Consider the following 19,903-nt stretch of genomic DNA (forward strand, 5'->3'; position numbering starts at 1 on the left):
TTAAAGTGTTACTCTGAAGTAAGTTATGTGTCCATTAAACAGTACTGTAATTACCTGGATTGAGTTTCATGGGGCAATTCTGCTGTGAAACTGAGAAATGGTATAATTGCAGGACTCTAAAGTTAAAACGCCAACGCCATGATGAATATGAATTTGACCAAGGAGAGGAATAATCAACCAGGTTTGAATTATTTTAGCTTGTTTCTCCTTTAATTCCCTACTGCTTTTTCATTTTAAGTGTAGAGAGGATACTTGACAAGCTTCGCTATGCCTCAGGATCATTGTTATAGCAATATAATTGCCAGTTGCCATGTTAAACCTGGGTGTGAGGCTGCCATTCACACTTTGTGTAATTATTAATAGGTCTACTGTGGAACACTGATGGTCTGAACAGGGAGCCAATTACTCTAAATGTCGCTCTCTTTGGTGCCTGTTGGCAACCTTGTTCTTACACACACACACACACACACACACACAGACACACACACAGAGTCACCAATGCAACTTTCATCCTTAAATAACACCCAACAACACAAAATCCGAAAATAACCAACCACACACAAATAGACCTTCCACTCATTCTTATTAATGACCCGCCTGAAGAGCCATCTGCTTTTGTGTAAAGCAGTCAGCATATGCCACACCAACAGCTGTGTATGTGTGTGTGTGTGTGTGTGTGTGTGTGTGTGTGTGTGTGTGTGTGTGTGTGTGTGTGTGTGTGTGTGTGTGTGTGTAGGTGTACATGTATGGCTGTTTGTTGGCAGGTGCTCCTTACAGCTCTATGATTTGCCTGTTAAAGGACTCAGTGCTCTCTGTCAGAGACGAACTCCCCTGCTGACTCGTCAGCGCTGAGCTGAGCAGAGCAGAGCAGAGCAGCAGTTGTCCTACTAACAGGCCCCATGATGACTAAGGGCGGTTTCAGATTTCAGGTTGGGACAATGCTTCCTGTTTTTCTTAAGATTACACATTGTAAGTATGCTGTAGCACTATTGAAATGCAAATCTGAGAATTTTGGGGGTTGGCATTTATTGATTATGATGTCATAATAGTGTTCCTTTGTGATTATTACATTCATTCAGTTCTTTTTGTGCCATTTGAAGAAACAGAATTGATAATTCATCCATGGGGTTGGCTTTGATTTATTGTGATGTCATAATGGTGTTCTTGTGATTATTACATTCATTCAGTTCTTTTTGTGCCATGTGAAGAAACAGAATTGATAATTGATCTGTGAGGTTGAATTTGGTTTATTGTGATGTCATAATAGTATTCTTGTGATTATTACATTCATTCATTTCTTTTTGTGTGCCATGTGAAGAAACACAATTGATAATTCATTCATGTGGAAATATTGGAGTCATCTTGGGAAATATTGGGTTCATCTTGTCACATGGTCAGCAGGGTTATTTGGTCCGTGTCTGCTGTGATCTGGATCAAAAGTTGTTTCTATGATGTCACCGGATGACTTCCCTATCTCCTGCTCCTCACATGCTCTCCTCATCCTCTTTCCTGTCTTGCTCAATGAAGACCCCAGACGTGACAATACCATGATGTGCAATCAAACTGCCCAAAAATCTGTACTATTTCAAAACCAGCTGAATGTGTGTGTTTGTATGCCAGTCTGTTGGTGCCATAGTGGATAGACAATCAAATGTCACTGTATATAATGCCATTCATATTCAGTGTTTTGCAACAAACCCGTTTGGGTATGCAATTAGGGTTCCCTGTAGGAGGCCTGCTGCCACTAGCAGAGCCTGTTATGTCAGAGTGCCCATAGAGAATGGGAATATGCTGAGCCATCTGCTGTGTCACGCCTGCTCTATGCAGGAGACTGCCTCCTCATCAAGGAGAGGGAGCGTCGTCTCTCACACACACACACACACACACACACACACACAGACACACACAGTAGGCTGACTTGCACTCGTACATTGCAGGCACAATGCGAGACACTGTCTAGTAGTAGCACGGCTACATGCACAAATGCATACGTACATACACCAGACACACTGATGATAACATATTTTGATTCTTTGTATCAGTGTAGTTTAAAATGTTGTGTTGTTACTCATTGCTCTGTTCGGTATTTCTCCTATCCAAAAAACGCCCTCTCCTCTGCTTTACCAGCACATCTGGAGCTTTAAATACGAACAGGGGAGATGGGGTAGCCAAATGACAGAAATACCTTTTCTTTGTTTGCTCTTGTCTCTATGGCAACATTGACAAAGACTCAGCAGTGGATGGCTGTAGTGAATCTCAGTGGTCTAAATTGACTGTCTCCACTCCCATCCTGCTCCTCGGCATTCTGTCGAGTTAAATACCTCGACCAAATATTTACTTTCATTATTTAAATCAGTATGAATGAAATCAAGGTGAGGAGATCAGCACAGAGGCTTCTTTAGATCACTGATACGTAGACATTCTGAGGAATGCGATGGGGATAAATGATGACAAGATGGAGTGATGCCAGACACACTCACCAACAGCTAGGCAGAAGTCACATTCACCATGAACACTACCTGTTTTGTAAGTCAGCTGAAACCACAGAAATATGTTGATGGTGCATGTGAAACAGGTTCCAACGCCAAAACACCACAGCATTAGAGAAATAAGATCATTTTGTGCATGTGTGTGTCTCTGAGACTTAGAAGGAGAGTGTGTATGTATGTGTATATGTATATTCATCGTGTGTGTATATCCTGTATGGACATCCACTTCCAAAACAATCAATGGTCACCCATTCTATTTTTTCCTTGACTTGAAGATACAGTCAGTCAAATGCTGCACAGAAATAGCAGCAGTAATGCATTCCACATTTTCACAATAAGGCATATAATCTGCTCTGTGATTAGCTCACCAAATATGGTCCCAAGATAACTTCTGTGAAGCAACAGGGGCGTACACTGTGTGAGCCAGAGTTCACAGTCCATTTGGCTGCAGGTTAGATCCCTCATATTCATGCCAGTAACATAAATATAAAAGCGAGCTGTCATAAGTGGAGATTTCAAATTATGATATAATGACTGTGATTTACTGAGCTGAAATTCAGTAACTGTATCCCCAATAGTGAACTGTGAACTCACCTCAGAGGCAAATTATCATACTAGGAATGCCATGTTGCTGCACCCTCTCTAAGAAGTGTCAGTTAAAATCAATGTCACAGTGCCCTCCATAATATCAGTGGCCCACACTAAAGAGATGTGCCAGCCAGTCAAGACCTCATGCTGTGATTAGCTCATGAGATCTTGTCTGACGTGAGGCTACAGTGGAGCAGGGCTGCGGAGAGCATGGCTGCCAATGGAAACTGCTATGTCCAAATTTCATCAATGGCTCTTCTTGACTCATCTTTGCTAGAAAATCTACATAAGAGACAGATGATAATGGCATCTGTTGATAAACACAGTCTCCTTGCCTATCTGAGGCCGTAATGGATTAATAAAGTATTACATAATCATTAATTTGTTTTTTTTTAAATCAGAATTCAGTTGACTGAACATACATGGAATGTCTTTCATTCTTAGAATTGTAGAACTCTAGAGCATAGAACAACTCCAGAACATTCTTTAGGTTGTAACTGTCTGGCTGGCGGAGACTGAGGCGAGGATAATCCTCACAGTCCAGACTGGATCCTTATCCCACTGATTGGGTATCGAGGTCATGAACTAAGGAAATTGAGAGGAGCAGCGTGGTTTCATTCTTCATGATGGAGGCCAAACACTTTTTCTCGTTTAACGCTGAAACTCTGCCAAACACAGGGACAGCCAGAGAGAGAGAGAGAGGGAGAGAGAGGGAGAGAGAGAGAGAGAGACCTACAAACACACTAACTGAAAAAAACAACAACAAAAAAGCCTTTGCTCACATCTGGTTCATCCAGTTTCTGCCTTGTATCTCACAAGAAAGGCATGTTGGAGGTAAAATTTTTAATCCACACAGTGAAACTTCAGCTACTGTACTACCACTTCTGTGAGGTGACTCAGCGCTCCCATTGGAGGATTAGGTGCTCTTGTGACTGCAAGCAGGCTGCCACTCAAAGTCCAAGGGTGTGGTTTGGTTAATAAAGAAGCTCATTCATGAGTCATCACCACTTTCATTGTCATCAACAGTCTCTCTATAGTTGAGCATTCCAGCATTTTAGCCAATCTTTGAATGTGGGCCTGCTCATTTCCATTTTGAAGTTGATGGTTACTTAATCACTCAGGTAATTTGAGTAAATTTGCTCAAGTAAGCAATGAAATAACATTGAGATATCAGATAGCAGAGGCCAGCATTACCACACACTGCATAGTCATACACCGCACGGCGCCTCTCCGCCTTACTCTGCATGCAAGCTACTACATGTTAAAGTCTCTGCCAGAGCCTTAAGTCGGCTACTGTTCCAGACTAAGGCAGTCATGACGCTGTGGAGACTGAACAGATTCTCTTACAGCCACCCCAGCACTGGGTCTGGTCCAAAAAGCCTGCAGCAAAGGCTTTGCTTTGCCTAATCAAACAACAATGAACAGCAACCAAGTTCTTGGAAGGAATTGTGACAAGTAAGTGACAAGGCTGCTGTATCTGATCCAACTTATACATCCCATTCATTCATATTCCACCGATTCACAACCTGAAGCATTTCCTCAGCAAAAAAGGAGAAGAATAATAGACTGAAATAGAGTTGAATACAGTGTTTGTTCATTACAGTACACTGTACAGGTGTAGCTCTTCCTTAGACATACATATTAACATTGTAAATAGTTAGTCAACTAATTTCATAGAAATTTGGAAAGTTGAACTGAGGTGCACTGCCCTCATGTGGTCACAGCACTATGAGTAAGCACATACTTAAGCCAATCACACACTGTCCTCCCTCACACACTTTTCTGTTTGTGTGTGTGTGTGTGTGAGAGAGAGAGAAAGAGAAAGAGAGAGAGCGAGAGAACGAGAGAGACATGGGGGGGTGTTAATAGATGGGGGGGGGGTAGATAGAGAGAGAGAGAGAGAGAGAGAGAGAGAGAGAGAGAGAGAGAGAGAGAGAGAAAGGAGGGGGGAGGGGGGGCTCCAGCCGACCTATTTGTCTCCCAACTTGATGAAAAATGCAGACAATAAAAAAAAGGTGTCGCGTCTGGGCGCAATGGTGACCCACATCCTAACTACATCACATCCCTGTGAAGCAGCTCATTACGTCAGACTCTATAATGACCCGTGAGATCAGTGCACGATTTTCTGAAATAAAATCAGACAGATTCCCAAACTATAAATGTGACAGCTAGGACTGGGCTGTGACATGACGGGGCGACGCAGGCACTTCTGAATTTCGAAAAGCCTCATTTTATTTTGTTAGTCAGGAGCCAGCTTCTCATCGAAGCCACATCCATTTCTTGGTTTATAGGGAGGATGCTAGCTTAATTATATTTCCATCCTGCATTATGAATATTGTTGTATTGTCCCATCGCGCATACAATATTTATCGACACTAAAATAACGCTGAAAGTGTGCATTATCCCCTCAAGTCACTGTATTGTGTACTACTTGGGATAAGTCGCCATTGACCACCCCTACTAAACATGGTATCGCCCACTCCCTGCCGTTAGCTGTTGTTGTACCCTATGCTACAGAACAGATTTGTCGCGATACTACTGCACACAGATATTAAACCCACGAAAGATGCTCCTTCACGGGATCAAAACAATAAAACAAGCAACAAGAAGTCTGAAAAAACTTTGCCCAACTGTGCCCAAACTTTGATAGACTACAATTCAACCAACTTCCCTTCAGTTCTGAGTGTGCCAGTATTGTTTTATCTCACTACTACAGCCGTTGGACGCGTTTTTTTTTTTTTTTTTTTTTAGAGCAGTCCAGTCTGATGAATTCACCGAAAAAGGACGGAGATGATGTGCCCATTAAAGACCCGGTAAAATACGGCGAATTGGTCATTTTGGGGTAAGTCACTTTAACCTATAACTTCGATATACTGAAATTGTACAGGCTGAAGAAACGTTTCACCAGTGGACTAAAAATCAAACGGCTCCCTCAATACAATAAACGAAAGGATGACGTGTGAGTTCAGATTTAATCCACTGCTCTCACATAAAATCTCGTTCTTATCGTCGTTTTTCGAATAGTAAATCTCTGATAGCAATAGATTTGAACTGTTTTTCCTCATTAAATGGAGCATTGTCGTTTTTTTTAATGAAACGTCTCGAGTGTAGGTCGGTGTAGTGATGTTACAAACTAACTTTGCATCCCAAATGAAAGCCCTTTCCTTCCGCCTATGCCTCCCAATATACCTTATTTCTACATCTATGGTGTGTTTGTGTGTAAACGGTGCAAAATCTACTATAGCCGTAGTAAATAAGGCTACTACGGATGTAGCCGCTTTTTCATCAATGGTTGGAGTGGGGGTAAAATCAGCACTCGATTGCTCAGGCTGAAAATCCCAATGATGTCATACTATGCTGGATCTGTGATTGCAGAAAGTGGGACAGAGGATAAAACCAGTGTCTGAAAAAAGCCTGCTACTACCTTATATATGTTTTGTCATAAAGGCTTTTTCATGTTTATTACTAGGTAATAAACACCGCAGCCAGACGACCATTCATGCCAAGGGGAGAATAGAAATCCCCCCTCCACACACACACACACCAACCACCGCCACACACAGTAGACAGGATGTGCTGATGACAGCCACCAGCTTCCACAGCATTTCCACCCCTGCAGCTCCAAACTAGACCAGTAACGCCACAACACACACACCGACACACACTCACATACATACATACACACACACACACACACACAGTCAGATCCAGACTCACACAGACCTCCCTCTTGCCCTGCAGAGCTTCCTGTGTATGCCAAAGATAACTGACCCAATGGCCTTTCTCTTCCCCTCTGGCTGAACATGGAGTGAGGAGGCTGCAGCCTGCATCAGAATACTGATTAGCCCTCCTCATCCTCCTCCTGTTACCACAAACAGTCCATTACACCCTTGATGCCACCAGTCAAAGGAAGGAAGTGATAATTTAGCTCAGATCTAAGTACAAGAAGTAGAAGTACAAGTGTTCTCAACAGTGTATGAGGTTCATGTCACTTCATTCCGCTTCATCAAGGATAGGAAATCAAGGATTTTTGGCTACCAGCCTGCCATTTTGATGCCATCTGTATTATTAGCCTAATCCATTTTAAAACTGATGATTGAGGTTAGGTTTGATCTAGTTCTGCCAAAGCGTTGGCCTCATGCTAACAGGCTAGTCAAGTTGTCTATAGAAACCAAAATTGGTCATGCATTGTTTTTATTACATAGATTATCCTATATCACGATCAGTGGGATTCGATCCTTGTGATTCAGCGTAATGAGCAGCTGCTCTGTTCCCAAACATACCGTACTGGACACTGGTGAGAATCAAAATGCTCTTTCTACTGCTGCCTGTCAGACATCATATTTTCCTGGCCTGTTTATGCAAGCATGGTTTGACTCTGCATCTGTCTGCCTTAATGATCACATGTCCTGTGTGGTCGATGGCTGTCTCAGTGCAGGGCATGTGATCTTTGCAGTGGCTGCCTGCCATCGCTCATTACCTTAGTTAGCCTGGACACCGTGTGCAGTCCTGGCCGGTCCAGCCCAGCAAAGCTCAACTTGTGCTCTGTTAGAAAGCCCACACCCCCTTCCCACACACCCATGCAAAGCCTCTCTTGTTCTCTCTGTTTATCTCTCCCACACCCTTTTATCTCGCTCATAACCACTCTTACGCTGTCTGTGTCGCATTCCTCTGTCTTTCACCCAGTCCCCTCCCTGCCAGCCTGCCAGCCTCCCTGTGTTCTGCTGAGTGCTGACTTTCAGAGAGGCAGGTCTCCTCGGTGGCTTGCCCTCAACGAAAATAAACCCCGTGTCGGGGGGCAGAAGGAGTGAATATTTCATACTGTGTGTATCGTGATGTGCGCACATGCGTGACGCAGGCCAGGACTGGCCTGGCGAATCGTACCATGCTCAGCCGCTCTTCCGCTGGCCTTTCCCCTCGACCCTCTGCTTTAAGTTGTTTCCGATCTTTCTCTCTCCCTTTCCTCTCCCAGCACCTTGCCCTTTTCTTCATCTCACCAGCTCTCTGGCCCTGATACGCTCTTCGTTCTCTCATGATAGCTTCTGACCGATTTTCTTTCTATATTCTTGTCAAGGCACTGGCTACTCTCTCTTTCTCTGTAAGCTGCTTTTCTCACCCTTGCCCTCTGCCTTGCCCTCTTTTCCTTGGTCTCATTCCACATCTTCTCCCTGTTAACCAGACCTCTCGGACCTCTATCCACCTGGGTCTTCTCTTCCTGACCTACTCCTCCTCTTGACAGCCGAGGTCTAGCTTGAACTGACTGCGGGGGTGTATGAGCATGTCCCCTGCCTGACAGATCCTGGAACAGTTTTCTTATTCTTTGAGAGTTTTTCAGATAAAATTCCAGACTTTCTCACCAGCAGCCTGCTGACTATCTGTTCTGCCCCGCTCTAGCCTGAGGGTTGGTAGCTACAGTAAACGAATGATGATCCTGAGATGCACGGCAGTGTAGCTGAATAAACATGCATAATGTCAACAAACTACTCAGTCACACGTACATACACACGCACATCGGGCAGCTCTAGGGTGCTCTAGTGGTTAGAGAAACCCTCCTTCACCCAGAGGAACCTCGTGTTTGCATGCATCTGCCCCGCTGAAGTGTCCTTGAGCAAGACACCGAATCCCTACAAGATCCAGGGATGCTGTTCTATAGCTGAGCCTGCGATTTGATCTCCCTGGAGGAGGTCAAACAAAAAGAGACTCATAGGGATCAATAAAAGTATCACATTATCATTATTATACAGATCAGTAAGGAAACTTGCTTTGGAAGGAGAGAGAGCACTCTGAACTTACTTCACACCATTCCTTTCGAATCCAGGTGTTCCAAAATTTAGATGAATTTGTGAACCAGACAGTCTGACAACACTCGCACGACTGGTAATTTGATGTGTTGTATCATTATAGATTATAGGCACCTCTCCGCTACAGCAACTTATACGTATTTTAGTTTCAGTCTAACCCTAACCCTAAATCCACCAGCCCTGGGTCTGTACAAACGATAAAACAATAAAAAACTCTTTACAGATAATAACTAGCTAACCAGTTGACCAAACTGAGCAGCTAGCACTGACATAAACTGTGAAGTAGATCAAATTTTATTTACCAGTCATACTGTATGTGTATCTGATGCAAATTGGTTTAAGGGAAACTAAGAGACTCTAAGAATGCAAGGGGAGATTAATATAAATATAGAGAAATATATGCAATTTTGTTTATTTCAGAGAGCAGACTGTTTTTTTTGCTAGATGTATGACTGGTTAGAAATGTCAAAAACTCAGATGATTACCTGGCTCTGCCCAGATTTCAGCAACTATTTTACATTCTGGACTTTAAAAATCATAAAACTTCCCACTGGTAGGTACCTAACTGAAACTAACTGATACTGACTGAACTCAACCTCAACTCAAACTGGCCCCTGTTACACTTGCCAATACCATGTGTCTCGTATCCAGAAAAGGTTTAGTTGCTACAGTATATGTGGATTGGAGACACATTGCACTTACACTTTGTTGTTAATGTGGCCTTCTGATGTCATTTGGATGATCGTCAATGCATCTTGGTTGCATTTACGCCTGGATTTGATGTGTTTTTGCTCTATCCAAACACAATCCAATCACCCAGGACAGATACCTGTGTAAAAGGGGTCTTTATCTAACACATAGGCTAGTTTCTCAAAATGTCATAGAGGAAAGGTGATAACAAATGGAGATAGTGAAACGTCTAGCCAGAATACCCATTTTCCAGTACAATATCTCATTGTGCAAACAATCAAAGGAGGCACTAGTCCCGTGACCCCACTTTGAGACCCCACTGTGAGAACGATCTGTGACCAGAGCCGGACCAGATGCCCTGCGAGGTGATCCAATTTGAAGGCCAGTGAAGGCAGAGTTAATGTCCTTCACAAAGTATTCTTGCCCACTGGGCATCCTCTGAATAGTTTTTAATAAGGACCATGCGCTGCTGATTAGCCAAAAGCTTAAAACCAGCATACAGCCTTCTGTGTGAACCCAGACCGTGAAAATGAAGTTCCACTCAGCTTCATTGGGAAATTGAGGATGAAGTCAGTGTTTTAGCCAAAACCCCTGCCAGAGTGGAAAGTTAAAATCATGCTACACACTCATTAAAAACACATGAAAACTGAGATCATCTTTTCAAAAAGTGGTTGAAATTGAATTATAAAAATAGTGCACACTCTAGGCTTAGACTAGATTATTTACAAGCCTCACACAAAGAAGAATCTAAATTTGCATGTCTGCTTGTATTAATGAGCAAAAATCTATTATTCTGAATCTTAACTAGAGCAGTTACTCAAGGCTATACAGTAATGGTATTGTGCGAAGGAGTTGTGGAAATTATTCTGTCACTCTGAAAATGTGTTTCATTGTAAAGAGAGGTTAACAATAGCTCGCTCCTCTACAGTGAGCGCGAGTTTCAAGTGCAAACTGAGTGAATGAGACTCGAGTGGTATTTGTCCTATGGGTGAGGTTCAACAGTCATACATGAATCATGAGTGGCTAGTGAGTGCTGTGTTTGTAATTCGTTTTAATAGACGCTGTAATAACGCAGCCATACTGACGCACAACAATAACACAATTTCGTTTGCTCTCTGATTGCAGTTATGTGTACAAAGGTCTTGGTGGCATTGGTGGCATTTTATTTGTAGCTTTAGTTTTCCCATGAGTATCAGCAGAGATCGTAAACAGAGATTAGGAACAAGACAACAATGTGTTCTGTTCCTTCCACCATCAGCTTCCTCATTAAAGCTAGATGAACTGTAATTGAACTATATTCTATGTACAGTGTTGATCAGAAGAGGAACACTGCATGGGTTTCAAACGTGTTGTGGGGAGTCCATATGTAAAGGAAGAAAGAGAAGAGAAAATCCAAGGCACTCTCCTCTGTATGAAGTTAAAAAGCCTTTATTAACCATGGCTATTTCATGTTAAAATGTAAGAAAACGGCCCCACCAGGACTTCTTCAGGGTGCAGAGAACAATGAAACATTCTCCTTTTTCCTTTAGGCTATATATTCTATGTACATATTGTCTTTGAGTCCGCCCTGTGTACTGATGTGTGATGACTCATATTGCATTGTTTTTTAACTCTGCCTGAAGCTAGGCCATTAAATTTTTCTGACCTGCCTGGATACTAAAGTTCTATTCTATTCTATTCTATTCTAGTCTAGTCTAGTCTGGTCTTGCCAAGTCTATTCCAGTCTAGTCAGGTTTAGTCTAGTCTACATGATGTGTTTGTTTCCATGGCCTTATTTTTGTCCCGTGTTTGTTTTTGTTTGTTTTTTCTCCAGGTACAATGGCTCTCTCCCCAGCGGAGACCGCGGGCGCAGAAAGAGCCGCTTCGCTCTCTACCGACGGACCAAGGCCAACGGCGTCAAACCCAGCACCGTGCACATCCTCAACACGCCACAGGACAGCAAGGTCTGTGTGTGTGTGTGTGTGTGAGAGTGTGTGTGTGTGTGTTTTTTATCAGTGTGGGACATTCATTTCCTTCCTGTGACTCCCTCTTGTCTTTAGTAAAGGGGCCAGAGGAAGGATGACTATACGCATGAAGACTGGTGTGTGTGTGTGTGTGTGGGTGGGGGTGGGTGTGTGTGTGTGTGTGTGCATCCATCTATCTGCATGTGTGTGTCTCTTTCCTATCTGTGGATGCATGATTGTTTCTATTTTAATTCTTGGAATTTGAAACAGTCCCCTGGCTGTTGAAACTGGAAAGAAGTGACATTTTTATCACCATCAGCACATGGTCATGTGCTATCACATGCATCATTACAGTTTGAGACTTTTATTTTAGAATTATGAATATAGAACCATTTTTATTGCCTTTTGAATTATGGATTGTCAAGAAAATGCCAACAGTGTTTCTCTCCTTCCATCCTCCCATGTCTAAAAGTTAAAACTCAAGACTGTTCCAGATTATCTGAATGCGGCCCTTGTTGCATGCCGTTGTTGTTGCAGGCGGTCCACAGCAGGGGGCAGCACAGCATCTCCTTCACTCTGTCCCGTAACCAGACGGTGGTGGTGGAGTACTGCCATGACAACAACACAGACATGTTTCAGGTAATGACGCCCCAGGGAACCAATAAAGGTTTTCATCCGTCCTCCTTAGACAATGTCAGGATTTAAAGAAAAAATAATCCATCCCGTTATTCCCATGATTTTAGTCTGGATTTGTTATCATGAACAAATTTCTCCCAAAACTAGAAACAAGAGAATCAAAATGCTCTTACATAATGTCATCCAGTTGCCAAATCATTTTGGTTCAGAGCTGTGAGCAATAATAAGAATAAAAGCTTGTGTGTAAAAGAATAAACACTGTATTTGTACACAAAGTTCTTAAAATGATCACAAATTACCATATTTGTTTTCCAAATTATACATTCTTCTATGCAAATACTATTTGAACTGTCCAAGATCCGAGGGACAATGTCAATTCTGTTTTAGGTTGGATTTTTCCTCTCTGGTTTGGTTAAACCTTGCTGACAGAAGTCTTTATATATTTTTTTATAAAGAATGCAATTGAGAAAGAACAGTTGAAAACAGCTGAGGAAATAGAGGGGGGTTAACCTTCAAGAGCCCCCTCTGTTGTGTCCAATAGTACATGCAGGAGACTATAGTTTTACAACTACAAAAATCAATTTAAAATCATGACTCATAATGTTAACTAATTTTCATCCACCCCTAATATCTTTGACAAAGATCCAAGAAAGAGGAGTGATTTTCTAATAGGTGTCAGAAATTACATTTGGGTAGTTTGACTTGATTTCCAGTCTCTATGATTAAAATGAGAACAGGTGAAACAGAGACTGGAAGATATGGGCATTAGGACCTTCGTTTCGCCCAGAGCTCGAACCACAAACTACAGCACCCACACACGCGGCCACTCACCGTGCAGCATCAGCTATGTGACACAGGCTCTCTCACAGCGGGGACACATGAATATTCATTGAGCCCAAAAATAAGTCAGAGGGGTGCCAGCTTAGAAGTGGGACCCAGATACAGTCAAACCAGCAGAAACACTCCGGGAATAAGAACCTGGATACTTTGAATTACAGTCACACTCTCTTTCGTACAATAATTTCACCTCATCTCATCTCATTTTATTATGAATCCATGGGTACTGAACCTCCAACCTTAGGATCCTGATGTGTGTGTCCATGATTATCCTGACAGTTCTCCAACTTTCTTTATCAATAATTTAAAATGGCCTTTTACAATATAAGAGATAAAACTCTTTTATCTCTCTGGCAACACTCACAACAATGAAAGCCTCCATTATGTGGGAAAATCTAAACCAGGAAAAATTGGATCACAGCACAAAGCTGAAGCCAGTGCATGTCTGAAACTAATAAATGTTATACCAATGTTAAAATATCACTTTAAATTGGATTTTTGATGAATAATATTCAGGATGGCCAACCTTTCTGTCAGTGGATTGTAAAAGACAGTTCTCTGTGCTGTTCCTCTACAGATCGGGCGCTCCACGGAAAGTCCCATTGACTTTGTGGTGACAGACACTTCCGGAGGGGGGAAGGAGGGGGAAGACCCCTCCATCGCCCCCAGCACCATCTCACGTTTTGCCTGCAGAGTGGTGTGTGAACGCAACCCTCCCTACACCGCACGCATCTACGCCGCTGGCTTCGACTCCTCCAAAAACATCTTCCTAGGGGTGAGTAGAGAGATTTATGGAGTTGATATTCATGAATTGGATTCGAGGGAACAGTTTGAACTTGCAAGGAATGCAAACATTTCAAAGGATGTAGGGGAAATAATGCAGAGCATGCAGCAAAATGAAAAGTGATTGGAAAATAGGCTAAGGTGTCAGGAGTCAGTTTACTAAATCGTAGTGTAATGAATGGAGTAAAATTACATGGTAGACTGAGTGGAGTCACAGTCAGTTCTCATTAGTGCTGGGTATCAAAAAGCAATACATATCAGTTATGTAGCAATTTTTGGCGTTTGTATCAATTTAAAGTCATCGGAAGGTATCTGAAAACCTCAAAATGTTGTATTCTTACTTTGAGAATTTCTTCTTGTGTGTGGACATTTGTTCTGACGATATTGATTGAATATGATCCGATTCTACTTAGAAAAGCAGATGGCGCTTAGATAAAGAACACTTAGATAAAGAATAGTTTATTATATTGTATCATGAAATCTAATTTAATTCACCAAAGGACTGAAAAAAGCGTAGTTTTAGAACCAGTATTGAATTTGAAGTATTAGAATTGGTATTGGCATTGAAAGATTTACAACAATGCTCAACCCTAGTTCTCATCCTCATTAACAAAGACAAAGACAAGAGTTAAAACATTGGCCATTCATATTTACTTTACTCATATTTACGTTTTAATTCAGCTAGAAAGTCAGTGTTATGAATGATTATATCCACCATGTCTGTGCTTCCACAGGAAAAAGCCACCAAATGGAAAAACCCTGATGGGCACATGGACGGCCTGACCACCAACGGGGTGCTCGTGATGCACCCAGAGGGGTTCCCCGAGGACTCCAAGCAGGGCCTGTGGAGGGAGATCTCTGTGTGTGGTGACGTCTACGCCCTGCGGGAGACACGCTCCGGACCCAGCCGCGGCAAACTGGTCAGTCACATGCTGGGATGAGTGACGAGTGTGTGTGCACGCAAAGTGTGCATGTGCTTGGGCTTGTTTTTGTGCTTACACTTGTGCGTGTGTATGTGTGGCAGATTGTAGTTTTAATTATACATACATTTCTTTGAGGCAGATCTGCTCTGGAGGCAGAAATAATTGAGTTAAAGCTCAATGGGGGAGGCAAAGACCCACAGTTTTTCAGAGCACAATGTAGCTAAGTGGCGAACTCGGGTCAAAATATAAAAAAATATAAATGGCAAAATGCCTTTCTGTTTTTTTTTGTTTTTTTTTCATTTATTAATGATTATAGCATTCATAATCTTGGAACGTCAGCAGGCTAGATAACTACTTTACCTAGATAGCTATAAGACTACTATGGAGGGCTACTTTGAACTTGGAAGGTCCACTAGGTGAACTACCTAACCTAGATAACTTAGTACGGCTAAATTGCATTTTTTCAGTTGGTAGCAAGAACACTAGGATTCATAATATTAGCTACTTCCTCTCTTACCCCTTGCCTTTTTTTTACTGGGATTCAGTCAAATGTTGCAGAAAAACAGACTGTTTACATCATTACCACTAATTGTCATTGTAAGCTTGCATCTGTCTGCGCCTGTTTGTGCTTTAATTGGCTTGTGTGTGTCATGCTCTGCAGGCTGAGGGGGAGAGCAGCGCGCTGCGTGACGGCTCCCTGGTGGACTTGTGCGGTGCCACCCTGCTGTGGCGTACTGGAGAGGGGCTGCTCCGCGCTCCCACCCTGCGGCACCTGGAAGCACTGCGCCAGGAGCTGAACGCCGCGCGGCCCCAGTGCCCCGTCGGCCTCAGCACACTGGCCTTCCCCAGTCTGCCACGCAGCCACAGGTGGGTGCCACATGTGATACATGACAGGGTCGGTTTGGTCACTTGGTGTTTCAGTTTAATGATTAATTTCCTATCAGGTTATTCATCTTGTTTCATGTGAAATTTCCAGAAGCTTGCCTATAAGCAAACTAGTCTCTGTGTTTTACACTTTGGTAGTTATTGCATCTACAAAAGCGATGTTAATATGTCAAAAAAACAGCTAAAGAATAGTGCTAGTAGTAGTTTGCACCAAGCTGAAAATAATGCCGCTCTGTTGATGTGTCGTCGCAGCCTTGAAGAACGGCAGCCCTGGGTCTACCTCACCTGCGGTCATGTTCACGGACGCCACGACTGGGGCCAGCGATCTGAGGGAGAGGAGGAACAAGGAGAAGGCGAGAGCTCCACAGTCCGCCGTGAATGCCCCCTGTGCAGGAGCCTGGGCCCCTACGTGCCGCTGTGGCTCGGGTGTGAGCCCGCTGTGTATGTGGACGCCGGAGCCCCTACACACGCTTTTGTGCCGTGCGGCCATGTCTGCTCAGAGAGGACAGCCAAGTACTGGGCTGAAACCCCGCTGCCCCACGGGACCCACGCCTTCAGACCCGTCTGCCCCTTCTGCTCGACCGCCCTCAGCTCCCCCGGCTGGACGCGGCTCATCTTCCAGGGCCCCATCGACTAGCCACCGCAGCGCAGCAACCACTAACACGATAACAGAATGATACCTGGGCTTCATTCATGTTGCAAACGTTGAACAATGTCCAGTATAGAAAGGTCATTGATATAAAGGGTCTAACACAGGGAGGGGCAGTCATGAGCCGAGAGTCTGCAGGTTTCCATTCCAACTAAAGACTACAGCAGGTGATTTCACTGATTATCACACCTTCAACCACAGGAGGATGAAATGCTCAGTGAAATGACCTTGTGTAGTCTTTGTTTGGAATAAAAACCTGCACACGATTGCCCCTCCTTGGTCTAACATCATTTTTCACATGTTAGAAAACCTTGTGTGTTCTACTCTCAATCTGAACGTTGGTCAACATTGTGTTGCTGAATGCAGCCCTGGGCTAAAGATCCCTTCCCCCTGTCTCTCCCTCTGTGTTTGTTGATCTGTATAGGATCAGGATAGGTGAATTAAACATGACGGAAGAGATGTCAGTATCTGTCATGAGGACAATGTTCCCTCTGAACCAGCAGTGTCCAGTCTGGTGCCATGGAAGAGTCTGCAGGTTTCCTTTCCAACCAAACACTACACCATCTGATTTCACTAATTCATTCCTCCTCCTCTGGTTGAAGGTTTTGCTAATTGGTGAAATCAGCTGGTGTAGTATTTGGTTGGAATGAAAACCTGCTGACTCTTCCATGGCACAGGACTGAACATCACTGGCTTAGAAGGAACATTGCATGTAGATACACCATGGCGAGCTTACCTATTCCCACCAGATCTGATTCTGATTTCCAAGCAGACGGGGTATAGACAGGGGCCTGGTTTTAAACTTGGGCAAAATCCACTTCATAACTCTCTAAAGCAATAATAGCACTCCCATGCAATACCCTCCTAGATAAGCTAGTTGTTGTGCTATGTTTAGCAGGGTCATAGATCACTTCAAACATGGCTGAAAATGGTTTCCAGGTCAAGGGCTCAACCAGAGGTGTGTTCAATTCTGTGGTTTTATTTTTCCAAATATGGTGTTAGACCACATATATGAGTATATGTAACGCAAGCAATGACTAGTAACTTGAATCAATAACTAATTACCTGCTAGGTTTACTCATTTGAGATGCATTAAGTAGCCTGAGCATGCTGACAGAAATGCCGACAGATCCCGACTCACAACACAGTAGCTGGTGTTGTCAAAGTGTGCGTGTTGGATTGTTATTGCCGTGTTAATTTGAACACACTTCTGGTTACTGAATTATGCTAAACAGGGTCTGTTTAAGAGTATGATGGACTGTCAAAAGGTATGACCTTACATAACCTCAAAAGATTAACTTTTTTTGTTTCAAAGAAAACTATTTTGTTAGGAAATGGGGAGGGATTTATTTGGGGACGAGGGAGGGATTCTTTTAGATGTTCAGTGTTTAAAAAAAAAAATACAACTATTTTTCTAACTGATAATTGGTTTTAGTTAACTGTTGTTTCTCAGTGTAAGCAAGTTCTGTGTGTTTCAGAATATTATTGTGTGGTAGATCTAGGAGAGCTTGTGAGTGAGAAAATATTGCCAACACTGTGTCAAACACACACAACGCTACCACAAACATTGCCCAGACAATGAATGTAGCCAAATACTCAGGCTATATTTAGCCTTCCCAGGTGCTCATATTGAATTGTCTATATTGTGATACTATTTTTGTAATTGAATATTATGGTGTAGCTTGATTATGGTCTAGCTTGAAAAGTCAGATTGTGTCAATAATAGCCTCAAGTATGGAAGATGTATAATTGATAATACACACCCACATGAAATTGTGTCTAGCTTGCATGTGCTGAACGTACACGTATGTACACTACACATACTCTATACACATATAAACACTCTCGCTCACGACTTTGCACGGTGGATTGCCAAACTGTATTCATGCTCAGAGTGTTTTTCCCTGTGAGAAGAGATAGACCAGGATGTCTTCCAAGTCCTCAGCTGTCAGAACCGCAGCATCTCTGTTTTTGGAAGACCTTTCCAAAAAACAAAAACAAAGCCCCACTCCTGATACTTGATAGATGTGTGACGTTTATGAATGAGACCCATAAATTCCCACTTTGTACTACTATGCTAATATTTTCCACTAAACCAATTCACTGCAGAAAATTATCCATATATGAACAATTGTTTTCATTTTGTATTTAGACTGAAAAGGGGGAAAATCTTGAGCTAGGGAAAGTCATTCTACTGGTTTCAAGATAATGAATTACGTGATATTAACTCCCTATATTTTGGTAGAATATTTTGACTTGCTTTAGAAAAAAAACAGTTGCATGTAAAGTCTAAATACAAGATTTAAACACTTGGTGTGATGGATAATTGACGTAGTGCTGCTAATTACTGTAGCTCAGGATTAGTGTGTTGCACAGTGATTTCGGGCTGGTAGGAGACATTTCAGTCAGATATTTAAAAGGTTTCAGAGCTGCAAGTCCTTCAAACGGGCGTCAGATGTGAAAACAAACTTCCTTGTCAAATGCCCTGTAACTACAGGGGGCGTTACAGCAGGTCAAGGATCAGTCCTACACTTCATATACGGGTAGTAATAAAAGGGTTGCCAGTTCCAAGGGGTTTAGTGAAACCAGACAGGTTCACAAACAGGGTTATGAAAACATCTCAGTCAGCTGCCCTTTATTAAGCACGCCAAAACCACTGGAGCCGCACCAGTGAATCCTGCTTTTGAAGATAATATGTATAACGGTTAATGTATTACCATTGGCATGTGGATGGAAGAATAGTTGCAGCACCCTTTTGGCTTCTATGATTTGTGACGTGAAATGTCTATTTTTGTTAGTTTATTTTTCTTTACTATCCTTTTACTTTGTTCTTAATTTGAACCCAGCTTGGGTTGATGTTGTCCATATGCAATTTACTTTTCCTTCTTTTTGGATTTTAGTATTGGTGAAATTCTCTGAGACCTATTTTAGCCTGGCATCATCCTTAAGTTCAATACCACCTTCAGTATCCTGTTGTGTTTTTTTTTGTTTGTTTGTTGGGTTTTTTTATGTACTAATTTACCTTTATCCCTGATAAAAAAACTTCAACCTTCTCTTATGAACTCACCTTATCAGGTGAATAGTTGACCCTACTACACAGCTTAAGACCTCACGGTTAGTAATGCATTCCTTTAAAAACATCAGTATATGTACAGCTGTTTTGTATTATTTTATATCATACCTTTCTGTAATCCTCCGGTGCACAGACAATCGCTATACACATGTCAATAAACCTGTTAAAAGCTGGATCTGCTTCCTGGTTGTGATGTGTGGAGTCGTGTTGCTCCTAATTATTACTGTGAAGAGGAGAGGAGATCATTTTGAATCACTAGATATAAATAATAATGGTAATGCTGTGACAGTGAAGCCAGAAGAGACTCTTCAGCCTTGAGAGGGGATGAGATAAATAAGCATGTCATTATTTGAACAGCCGAGGATTTGCTTATTACATGTATATGTTTAGTCATGTATGTTTAGTCAGTCAGTGCGGTGTGTTTCCAGGCCAGCAGAGGGCGCTCTCCACCAGCTATATGGTAGAGCGCAGGGCATCCACATCATGATGGGGTTGCTTTGAGTTGCATCACCTCTTCAAATAATCTACCATAATAATGAGCACTTTTGGCAGTCATGTACATCACCACGCAAATGTGATAAGAAGCTGCAAATGTGTGCAAAATTA

The 19,903-nt window shown here is 42.5% G+C and overlaps 1 protein-coding gene across 1 annotated transcript; it reads left to right on the top strand.

Moving 5' to 3' along the window:
• Positions 1 to 4,409: 4,409 nt before the first annotated feature.
• On the top strand, positions 4,410 to 19,470 carry LOC139922012 (E3 ubiquitin-protein ligase pellino homolog 2). The gene is made up of 8 exons (XM_078289897.1): positions 4,410 to 4,532; positions 5,829 to 5,919; positions 11,382 to 11,511; positions 12,049 to 12,150; positions 13,562 to 13,759; positions 14,502 to 14,687; positions 15,352 to 15,557; positions 15,828 to 19,470. Exons 2-8 carry the CDS (start codon positions 5,843 to 5,845, stop codon positions 16,210 to 16,212), a joined length of 1,284 nt encoding a protein of 427 aa, XP_078146023.1. The 5' UTR covers positions 4,410 to 4,532; positions 5,829 to 5,842; the 3' UTR covers positions 16,213 to 19,470.
• The last annotated feature ends 433 nt before the right edge of the window (positions 19,471 to 19,903 follow it).

Source organism: Centroberyx gerrardi, chromosome 18, assembly GCF_048128805.1.
Source record: "Centroberyx gerrardi isolate f3 chromosome 18, fCenGer3.hap1.cur.20231027, whole genome shotgun sequence".
NCBI lineage: Eukaryota > Metazoa > Chordata > Actinopteri > Beryciformes > Berycidae > Centroberyx > Centroberyx gerrardi.

Bases quoted from the DNA above. Each gene is read 5' to 3' on its own strand.
- LOC139922012 (XM_078289897.1), top strand. From the start codon at position 5,843: ATGAATTCACCGAAAAAGGACGGAGATGATGTGCCCATTAAAGACCCG. The intron at 5,920-11,381 runs GTAAGTCACTTT...TTTTTTCTCCAG, and splicing joins GGCGAATTGGTCATTTTGGG to GTACAATGGCTCTCTCCCCA. The intron at 13,760-14,501 runs GTGAGTAGAGAG...GTGCTTCCACAG, and splicing joins CCAAAAACATCTTCCTAGGG to GAAAAAGCCACCAAATGGAA.